General features: G+C 52.3%; 1 protein-coding gene across 1 annotated transcript in view; it reads left to right on the top strand.

Annotated features, from left to right (window-relative positions):
- Positions 1-9,886, top strand: part of ETFB (electron transfer flavoprotein subunit beta) — a 13,333-nt gene extending 3,447 nt beyond the window's left edge. Inside the window, exons 2-6 of the mRNA XM_040458151.1 lie at positions 3,824-3,982; positions 4,095-4,253; positions 6,124-6,186; positions 8,985-9,143; positions 9,673-9,886. Of these exons, the coding sequence (XP_040314085.1) occupies positions 3,824-3,982; positions 4,095-4,253; positions 6,124-6,186; positions 8,985-9,143; positions 9,673-9,843 (711 nt within the window). The 3' untranslated portion in view covers positions 9,844-9,886. The remainder of the gene's footprint in view (positions 1-3,823; positions 3,983-4,094; positions 4,254-6,123; positions 6,187-8,984; positions 9,144-9,672) is intronic.
- Positions 9,887-11,101: the final 1,215 nt, after the last annotated feature.

Below are 11,101 nucleotides of genomic sequence, written 5' to 3'. Positions count from 1 at the left end.
AGATCGTGACCTGGCTGAAGTCGGACGCTTAACCGACTGCGCCACCCAGGCGCCCCCGGATGTCTTCTTTAGAGAAGTGTCTATTCATGTTTTCTGCCCATTTCTTCACTGGATTATTTGTTTTTCGGGTGTGGAGTTTGGTGAGCTCTTTATAGATTTTGGATACTAGCCCTTTGTCCGATATGTCATTTGCAAATATCTTTTCCCATCCCGTTGGTTGCCTTTTAGTTTTGTTGGTTGTTTCCTTTGCTGTGCAGAAGCTTTTTATCTTCATAAGGTCCCAGTAATTCATTTTTGCTTTTAATTCCCTTGCCTTTGGGGATGTGTCGAGTAAGAGATTGCTACGGCTGAGGTCAGAGAGGTCTTTTCCTGCTTTCTCCTCTAGGGTTTGGATGGTTTCCCGTCTCACATTCAGGTCCTTTATCCATTTTGAGTTTATTTTTGTGAATGGTGTGAGAAAGTGGTCTAGTTTCAACCTTCTGCATGGTGCTGTCCAGTTCTCCCAGCACCATTTGTTAAAGAGACTGTCTTTTTTCCATTGGATGTTTTTTCCTGCTTTGTCAAAGAGTAGTTGGCCATACGTTTGTGGGTCTAGTTCTGGGGTTTCTATTCTATTCCATTGGTCTATGTGTCTGTTTTTGTGCCATATTTTATTTTATTCTTAAAAAAATTTTTTTTAATGTTTATTTATTTTTGAGAGAGAGACACACACAGAGTACGAGTGGAGGAGGGGCAGAGAGAGAGGGAGACACAGAATCCGAAGCGGGCTCCGGGCTTTGAGCTGTCAGCACAGAGCCCAAGGCTGAACCCACGATCTGTGAGATCATGACCTTAGCTGAAGTCGGACACTTAACTGTCCGAGCCACCCAGGCACCCCTATTTTTTATTTTTTTAAATATTTACTTATTTTTGAGAGAGACCAAGAGAGAGAGAGAGAGACAGAGAGAGAGGCAGAGCACACGTGGGGGAGGAGCAGAGAGAGAGAGAGGGAGACACAGAATTGAAAGCAGGCTCCAGGCTCTGAGCTGTCAGCACAGAGCCCGACGTGGGGCTCAAACTCATGAACCGTGAGATCATGACCTGAGCCGAAATCGGACACTCCACCAGCTGAGCCACCCAGGTGCCCCAGCTGCATTTTCTTAAAGCAGATCCTCCAAAGGATAGAAACTTCAGGCCCCAGAAAACCTGTTTCCATCTCTGGGCCTTACCTCAACCAGCCTGTGTTCCTCGGTTCTGGGAGGACACGGCCTTTTCCCCTTACCCTTGTTCCTTCTGCGCTTGGGACGGCTGGCACCTCATCTTCCTTCAGGTCACACCCGTCACCTCCGTGAGGATGTTGGTCCTCTTTGCCTGCCCCAGACGCGATCTCCCGTAGAAGGGTCTCAGCCCTGACCACCACCTTGACCGTCGGTTGTGGGCATCTCTCCCTGCCCACCGCCTCACTGTCTGGCCTTGGCCGTCCTGAATCACAGAGAAGTCCTTGAGCTGTGTCAAGAGTTCAGGGACGGCTTTCAGAAGTCACTTTACGAACACCTGCTCCTGTGTCGTGGGCCACGGATAGTAGGACCGGCTCTCCTACCTCTCGAGGGCCCATCTGGCAGTCTGGAGAGTCTCACGATTCCCAAGTCAGACTTGGAGTGAGGCTCTACTTCCTTGTGGTGTCATCCTGGGCAAGGCCCTTGGCCTCTCTGTGCCTCAGTTGGCCCATCTGTACAATAGGGATGGGAATGGCAGTAACTAACCTCCTAGGCTGTCAGGACAGTTACATGAGTTCATGCACGTAATAAAGCCCTCGGGGCAGTCGCTGCCTGCCGGGGTCATGGCTGTTTCTGTTGAACGTTAATAGTTTGCATCTTTTTTTTTTTTTTAATTTTTTTTTTTTCCAACGTTTATTTATTTTTGGGACAGAGAGAGACAGAGCATGAACGGGGGAGGGGCAGAGAGAGAGGGAGACAGAGAATCGGAAACAGGCTCCAGGCTCTGAGCCATCAGCCCAGAGCCCGACGCGGGGCTCGAACTCACGGACCGCGAGATCGTGACCTGGCTGAAGTCGGACGCTTAACCGACTGCGCCACCCAGGCGCCCCAATAGTTTGCATCTTTGAGAGACACACGTCCTGACTCATCTCCTTTGACTGATAAAACCTCATTATTTAAAATCATTTGAAAAAAAAAAAAAAAAAAAAAGACCGGCACTGAATTTTGAGACCATCCATTGTTTCCTGACTTAGATAATTGAACTCAACAGTGTTTTCGAAGCTTCAAATCTCTGGCTTGAAAGGTCTTCCGTGGAGAAGATGAGCGGGCACCTTTCCCTGGTGCCGGTGCCAGAGGGCTCTCATCCCCTTCTGCTTGGGCGTGGGCAGCTTGGTGCCCCGAGTCTGGCCAGAGCGAGAGTGGGCTCGGGGCCCTCCACCAGCCCCCTGGCCCGTCAGCCAGCCTCTTACTGCGGGGGGCTGCTTTCCTGTTTAAAGGGGAGACCTATGTCTTGGATTTTATTTTTGTAACAAGAGGGCTTTTGTGTTTTATTTTTTATTTTTTTTTCATGTTTTTATTTATTTTTGAGAGAGAGAGACTGAGAAGGAGAGGGGGAGGGAGAGGGAGACACAGAATCCGAAGCAGGCTCTGGGCTCTGAGCTGTCACAACAGAGCCCGACGTGGGGCTCGAACTCACAAATCATGACATCATGACATCATGACCTGAGCCGAGGCTGGACGCTTAACTGACTGAGCCACCCAGTTGCCCCTTTTGTATTTTAGTTTCTATGCTGTTTACAAGTGTTTGAGCAGTTCTTCTTTTTTTTTTTTTTTTAATGTTTATTCATTTTCGAGAGAAAGAGAGACACTTCGTGAGAGGGGAAAGGGCAGAGAGAGAGGGAGACACAGAATCCAAAGCAGGCTCCAGGCTCCGAGCTGTCAGCACGGAGCCCCACGCGTAGCTCGAACTCACGAACTGTGAGATTACGACTTGAGCCGCAGTCGGACACTTAACCGACTGAGCCACCCAGGCGCCCCTACAAGTGTTTGAGTGGTTTTAATGCAGGTTCTCACATGTGCATCTGCCAAGTTCTTTTTTGTGCAGGAACCTACAATATGCCAGGTGCTAACGCTAGGCCTGTGAGTACAGTCGTGAACAGAGCTGACAGAAATCCCTGTCCTCAGGGACTTGACATTCTAAGGGAGAGAAGATCGATAGTAAATCTATATAAGTACAGCACAGGGGCGCCTGGGTGGCTCAGTCAGTTAAGCGTCCGACTTTGGCTTAGGTCATGATCTCGTGGTTCGTGAGTTCGAGCCTTATGTCGGGCTTGTGCTGACAGCTCAGAGCCCGGAGCCCGCTTCGGATTCTGTGTCTTCCTCTCTCTCTTCCCCTCCCCCACTCACACGCTGTCTCTCTCCCTCTCTCTCTCTCTCAAATATAAATTAAAGCCTTAAAAAAATGAAAAGGAAATGTCAGGGTATGGTGTGCAAAGTAAGGGTAAGTGCTGTTCAGCAAACCTCACATTCTGGTGGCATTCGTATTTATATGCAAGTATATGTTACGTATTTGTGATACGCTCCTGTGTATCGAAGATGCATTTCTCACCGTGGGGTATGCTAAACAGAAATTGGCGAAACATGCTTTCAGGCCCAAGGAACAGAGCAGTGACCAGATGTCAGAGGCCCCCGGTGCTTAGCACATGTCTGAATGACACAGTGAGAAGGTGACCCTCCACCTGCCTGTGGGACCCTGGGCAAGGCCCTGCCCCTTTCCCTGTCGTCCCCATCCGGCCCTTGCCTTCCCCGATCCCCTGACCCTGGCCCTTCCCTTCCTGGCTGGGCAGATCCGGGTAAAGCCTGACAAGACGGGCGTGGTCACAGATGGCGTGAAGCACTCCATGAACCCTTTCTGTGAGATCGCCATGGAGGAGGCCGTGCGGCTCAAGGAGAAAAAGCTGGTGAAAGAGGTCATCGCTGTCAGCTGTGGGCCTGCCCAGTGCCAGGTGGGAGAGGGTGCTGGGACCCTGAGGCCCGGGTCTGAGGGAGGAGGGACGGGACCAGGCTCCTGGGTACCCCTCGGGGCTACAAGCCAAGCCGAGTCCCTTCTGCTGGCAGGAGACCATCCGCACTGCTCTGGCCATGGGCGCAGACCGAGGCATCCACGTGGAGGTGCCAGCTGCAGAGGCAGATCGCCTGGGTCCCCTGCAGGTGGCCCGGGTCCTGGCCAAGCTGGCAGAGAAGGAGAAGGTAGACCTGGTGCTGCTGGGCAAGCAGGTAAGTGTGCCCATCCCTCCCCACCCCCCCCCGGCCCCATCCCTGCTCAGGACTGGCGGCGGGGTGGGCAGGAGCTGAGGCTTCAGGGGACCCAGGCTGGGTGGAGAGTTTGAGCAGGGTGGGCAGGGTGACGGGTGGTGGGGGGGGGGGGTCCTATGGGGTAAAGTGGGAGCCCTGGGGGCTGTGGCGATGGTCTGGGTGGGGGAAAGAGAGGCTTGATGGGACAGAGCAGAGAGACCTGTGGCTGGAGGGGCAGCGCTTGAGCTGCAGGGAGTGAGGGGAGGCGGAGAGGAGGTGAAGGTGGTGCTGGGGTCTGGCTGGGAGGGACAGAGAGGAAAGTTGTGGGAGAACTGAGGCTGTGAGGAATAGGCTGGAAGGGGAGAGACTGGAGGCCAGGGGCTTGGGGAGGAGCTTGGGGGCTAACACTGAGCTAGAACGCTACCTACCACCTGAGGTGGGTGTGAGTCTGGCTCAGCTGTTCCCTCTGGAGGCCAGGCAAACGACAGCCTTCCTTTGGGTAGCCTGCCCACACCCTCCCATTTGAGATAGACATTGTGGCCTCACCCAGGGAGGGGCAGAGGATCTTCAGAAGAGACCCAGAAGACAGTAGTGGGAGGGGAGAGATCGGGGTGGGGGGGGGGGCTTAGGGACGAAGGCTGAGAAAGAATGTGAGAGACTGAGAGATCAGACAGGGCACTGGGATCGCACAGGAGACTCAGAGGTAGAGCCAGGGCCCTGGTGGGAAAAGACAGGGATCCCAGCAGGCTGGATCGGTCCCTGGGGATTGGCGGAGGCTGATGAGTCTATATAGGTTGTGGGGTGTCCTGCCCAAGTCAGACAGTGGAAAACGAGAGATGACAAACAGCAAAGGAATCAGTAGAAGTCAGTAAGCTGAGGCAGGGGGCCTAACCAGAGAACAGGCCAAAAAGGCACGGTCTGGGTAGGCTCAGGGCTCTGGGGACCCAGGTCTCTCACCAGCGCCCCAGGACACTGGTGCTGGCATCATGGCCTCTTGACGCCCCCTCCGTTCTCTGGTGGGTCTCAGACTCGTGTCCTGCCTGTCCTGGTTGTCAGGGACAGTTTCCGGGACCAGGGCCTCCAACTGGGAAGATGCAGGATAAACTGGTCAGGACAGTCTTTATTATAGGTGGCAGGGTCAGAATCAAACTGGCAGAAGCCAAAAAGTGAACCTGTTAGCTCATATAATTCAAGCTTCAGGCATGGCTTGATCCAGGTTCACATGTCAGCTCTAGGCTCCGCTCCTCTGTCTTGTTTTTACCTTCTGCACCTCCAGGCCCATATCTCAGGAGCCCAGCAACCTCAGCAGAAACAAAAGAGCCTCTTTCCCAAGAGCTTCAGGAACACTTCCAGAGCTGACTCTTCATTGGTCCAGCTTGAGTCAAGTACCAATCCCTGAACCAATCACTAGGGTCAGGGGATAGTTCCTACTCACTCAGTTCCCCAGTGCAGCTGGCCCAGGTCCTGGCTCATGGGAGGCTTCTGTGAATTATACAGGGGGCAAAGATTTGGCACTGGGGATGCCAGATGTCCTTGTGTGCCCCTGGACAGGTGACTGCCTCTCACCAGGCCCAAGTGAAGGGATGGGATCATTCTAGGCCAGGAGTCAGCAAACTATGGCCCGTGGTCACCGCTGATTTTATAAAGCTTTATAAACAACCACCACGCTTGTTGCTTTATACAGGCACATTTCTATCTACGGCTGCTTGTGTACCACCGTGGCCGAGTTGCGTCGCTGTGACTGAGACCGCATGATATTGAGAAAATGTTTGCTGATCCCCATCTAGACAAAGGCCCAAACGGTGTGTGAAAAGACCCATTGTCATACAGTCTTCTCTCTTTCTCCACTCAGGCCATCGATGATGACTGTAACCAGACGGGGCAGATGACCGCTGGATTTCTAGACTGGCCACAGGTGAGGCTGGAGTGAGGAGTACCTTCTGCGGGCTAGACCTGGGGGCTCAGAACAGGGCCACCCTTGTCCCTGCCTTTCTGGAGGAAGGCATGTGCAAGGATGGCTACTCCTGCTGGCAGGAAGGAGAAGTGCACAGCCAGGACGCCAGGCCTCGTCCAGGCCTTTGGTGCTCTGTCTTCAGCCCTGTCACTCTCCAACCACACACCAACGTCATCCCTGCCTCAGGGCCTTTGCACTTGCTCAACCCAGAACATGGTTCCCTCAGATTGCCTCATGCCTTTCCCACTCTCTCCTTTAGGTCTGTGCTCAGTTATTACCTCTTTAGAGAGGCCTTCCTTACCCACCCTGTATGAAATCCTCATGTCCCCTCCTCGGTTCCAGATTCCCCACTCCCCACCTCTGCCAGTCCAGTAGAAACACGAGCCACCTAGGTAATTTAGAATTTTTCACAGCCAGATTAAAAAAGTAAAAAGAATCCGGCAAAATGAATTGCAATAATATTTTATTTAACCTAACACATCTAAAATATTATCATCTCAACATATAATCAATATAAAAATTCCTGAGTTCTGTCATATTCTTTTTTCTTTTTGTATGACATCTTCAGAATCCAGTGTGGATTTTTATTTTATTTTATTTTAAATTATTTTATTTTATTTTATTTTATTTTATTTTATTTTATTTTTTATTATTTAAAAAAAAATTTTTTTTTCAACGTTTATTTATTTTTGGGACAGAGAGAGACAGAGCATGAACGGGGGAGGGGCAGAGAGAGAGGGAGACACAGAATCGGAAACAGGCTCCAGGCTCTGAGCCATCAGCCCAGAGCCCGACGCGGGGCTCGAACTCACGGACCGCGAGATCGTGACCTGGCTGAAGTCGGACGCTCAACCGACTGCGCCACCCAGGCGCCCCTTATTTTATTTTATTATTTTTTAAGTTTAGTTATATTTTGAGAGAGAGTGAGAGTGGAGGAGGGACAGAGAGAGAGGAAGAGCGAGAGAATCCCAAGCAGGCTCCCTGCTGTCAGCACAGACCCCAACATGGGGCTCAAACTCACAGACCACGAGATTATGACCTGAGCTGAAATCAAGAGTCAGATGAGTACTCGACTGAACCACCCAGGCACCCCTCCAGGGTGGATTTTATATCTACAGCACATCTCCATTCAGATGCTGAATTTTCATCAGAAATACTTAATTTAGATTCCTAAAATCCACAGTTGAAAACGTAGATTCACACACCCAGGTTGTCCCAAACACACTTCAAAGTTGTCCAGTGATCGCATTGAGTATTTTTTTAAATAGCTTTGTTGAGGGGCGCCTGGGTGGCGCAGTCGGGTAAGCGTCCGACTTCAGCCAGGTCACGATCTCGCGGTCCGTGAGTTCGAGCCCCGCGTCGGGCTCTGGGCTGATGGCTCAGAGCCTGGAGCCTGTTTCCGATTCTGTGTCTCCCTCTCTCTCTGCCCCTCGCCCGTTCATGCTCTGTCTCTCTCTGTCCCAAAAATAAATAAACGTTGAAAAAAAAATTAAAAAAAATAAAATAAAATAAATAGCTTTGTTGAGATGTAAGTGGTCTACAATAAACTGCACATTTTTTTTCCTTTTTAATTTTATTTTTTATTTTTTAAAATTTACATCAAACATACGGAGCCCTTCACGAATTTGTGTGTCATCCTTGCGCAGGGGTGGTGCTAGTCTCTGTCGGTTCGTAGGATCGAGCCCGGCATCCAGCTCTGCACTGACAACCTGCTAGGGATTCTCTCCTCCTCTCTCTGTCCCTCCCCTGCTTGCATGCATGCACGCACATGCTCTCTAAACAAACAAACAAGCGAACGAACAAACTTAAAAAAAAAATAAAGTAAGATGAAAAGTTCCATCCCTCAATCACACGAGCCACATTTCACATGCTCAGAATACGCATGAGTCCGCTTGATTACCGTTATTACTTGGTTACCGGTCACTTGGTTACCAACAGTCTTCCCGGCCAGGATAAATGCCCCCGAAAGCCCAGGCCTTGTTGGTCATGTTCACTGTGTATCCCCAGGGCTGGCTCACGGGGTGTTCGGATGAGACTAGGGGTGACGGAACATCCCGGCTAAGACTTGAAAGGTTTGTCCAGTGAGTGAGCGAATGGAGACAACGGGCCGATTAGACAGAGAGGGTGTAGGTACATCAGGAAATGTTGATTCAGGACTGAGGCACAGAGGGGCGTTGGCGAGAGTGTGGGCGTGGGCACTGAGCAAAGAAGATGGGGTCCCAGCAGATGTTTCCAGGGTCAAGGTGAGCACATGAGTCTGTTCTTACCCCAGCAGAGGGGCCTCGAAGGGAACTCCTGGGGACAAAATGGTGGGTAGTGGGAGCATGACATGGAGCTTAGAGCCAGACTGCCAGCTCTTGGGTGACAGCACATTTTTGAGCCTCGCCCTGCCTCAATTTTCCTCATCTGTAAAGTGGGGATAATAGCGTTTCCCGTATAGAGTTCCTGAGGGCCTGATGACTTAGTGCGTGGAAGTTGTTGACACGCAATACGTGTTCATCATTATTAAGGAAGGTTAATAATAGGTCGGAACCCAACTGGCAGGTTCAGGTCATTAAGACCTACACGTTGGCTGCCAGTGAAAGTACAGATTTTTGAGGTTCCCTTTCTGTGGCATCTTCCTGTTTGTGAACTTGATGTCTAAAGGTTACCTTGCAGGACTCTCTTCTGTTCTCTCATTCATTCGCTCACCTGTGCATGTGCTCGCGTCGCTCTGTGCCTGCCGTGAATTAACCTCACCCACCCTCCCATCTCCCCAGGGCACATTCGCCTCCCAGGTGACACTGGAAGGGGACAAGGTGAAAGTGGAGCGGGAGATTGACGGGGGCCTGGAGACCCTGCGCCTGAAGCTGCCTGCCGTGGTGACCGCCGACCTGCGGCTCAACGAACCTCGCTATGCCACGTTGCCCAACATCATGGTGAGCACTTAGCAGATGGGTCACCGAGGGCCCAAGGATGCATGAGTGCATTGCACGCCCAGGGACTTCTTGTACGAAGGAAGGGATCATCACCCTGCGGAAAGGAAGAGTTTACTGTTCATCTTGGCTTGTAGGATGGGTTCATTGGGTCATTTTAGCCAATAGGGAGAGTTTAGTGTGCCATCTCAGCCAATAGGAAGGGTTCAGTGGATCATCTCAGCCACCAGGGAGAGTTCAGTGGGTCGTCTCAGAAGGGTGGGTTCCGTGGGTCAGATGGGCCGGACTCATTAAGCTAGAAGGTTGAGTTTGCGAGTCCATTTCAGCCCGTGAAGGGCTTCTCAAGACAGCTAACTAAACAGGGACCCTCAGCAGAAGGGCTTCCCAGTAGGTCACGTCTGTCTGGCTAGCGGGGTCCAGAAAAGTTCGGGCGACGGGATTGCTTCTGCAGACATGGCGCTCGTGGGTGGGAGGCTGTGGGAGGCTGGGCAGGGCTTCAGCAGCCCTGTGAGCTGTCACTGCCCATGTGCAGAAAGCCAAGAAAAAGAAGATTGAGGTCATCAAGCCCGGAGACCTGGGTGTGGACCTTACCTCCAAGCTCTCCGTGGTTAGTGTGGAGGACCCGCCCCAGCGCACGGCCGGCGTCAAGGTGGAGACCACGGAGGACCTGGTGGCCAAGCTGAGGGAGATTGGGCGGATTTGAGCCCCTTCCCTGACACTCAGCAATAAAACTATGACCCTCCCGACGACCGTCTCTGTTAACTCATTCCGTGGAGACCTGTTCTTTGATTCATTCAACAAACATTTACTTAAGCCTCCCGTGTGCCAGGCCCTGTGCTGGGTGACGCCGGGGACCCAGGTGAGTCACATCCAGTCCCCGAGAAGCTTCCATGTTGGGGGGGGGGGGGTTGGGATGGACGTGGGCAGAGCCAGCTGTAAGCAGAGGTGACACCACACACTGAGGAGCCCACCTGGGGCGTCTGACCTGGAATGTGGGGTCAGAGACTTCCGGTAGATGGCATCCTCGTTGAATTCCTGAAAGACGAAGATCAGTGAGGGGGTGTCACGCTGCAGAGCTTTTGCTGGGAACTCGCAGGTGCCAGGCCCCCGTGGAGACTTGGGGAACAGGAGACAGCAAGCCTGGAGGTTCTGGTTGGGGACACAGACAACATGTAAGGTGGGGATGAGGAGCCGGGGCCTGGAGTCACACTCTGATTTTATTATTTTATTTTTTTTAAAGTGTATTTATTTATTTTTGAGAGAGAGCGCGTGTGCACGCGCCCGGAGGAGGGGCAGAGAGGGAGGGAGAGAATCCCAAGCGGGCTCTGCGCTGTCAGCACGGAGCCCGACGCGGGGCTCAATGCCACGAACCGTGAGATCGTGACCTGAGCCGAAATCAGGAGTCAGATGCTCAACCGACTGAGCCCCCCCAGGCGCCCCCAGACTCAGTGATTTTAGATCCCCCCTCAACTTTCCCAGCTGTGGGATCTTGAGTGAGTTACCTTGCATCTCTGAGTTCCAGTTTCCTCATCCGGCTGATCAAAATAGTAAGAGCTTAGTGTAGTGGTTAAGGGCTTGGGGTTTGGATCCTGAGGCCCTGGCAAGTTCCTACTCTCCGAACGCCAATCTCCTCCTCCCTCAGGTGGCGTTAGTAATAATACCCGTGTTCTGGTTGGTTGATGTGGCATAACGAGACACCCCAAAACTCGCTGACTTAAACCACCAATCATTAGTTTGCCCATACATCTGAAAGCTGGGCAGGGCTTGGCAGGAGAGCTCGCCTCTCCTCCACGCGGCGTCAGCTGGGGTCTCAAATGGGGCCCGGGGATACATGTCCGAGATGGCTCAGTCACCTGGCCTGCATGCTGGCTGGCTGGGGTTGTTGGCTTGAGCTGGCTGTCGACCAGGGGCCATGATTCCTTCGCGTGGGAAGCTTCCCCGTGGGGAGCTTCTTCACGGCA

The sequence above is a fragment of the Herpailurus yagouaroundi genome, unplaced genomic scaffold, assembly GCF_014898765.1.
Source record: "Herpailurus yagouaroundi ecotype Mexico unplaced genomic scaffold, PumYag 220, whole genome shotgun sequence".
Taxonomy (NCBI): Eukaryota; Metazoa; Chordata; class Mammalia; order Carnivora; family Felidae; genus Herpailurus; species Herpailurus yagouaroundi.
Note: the sequence above shows the minus strand (reverse complement) of the source record. Positions and strands in the feature narration are given on the sequence as shown.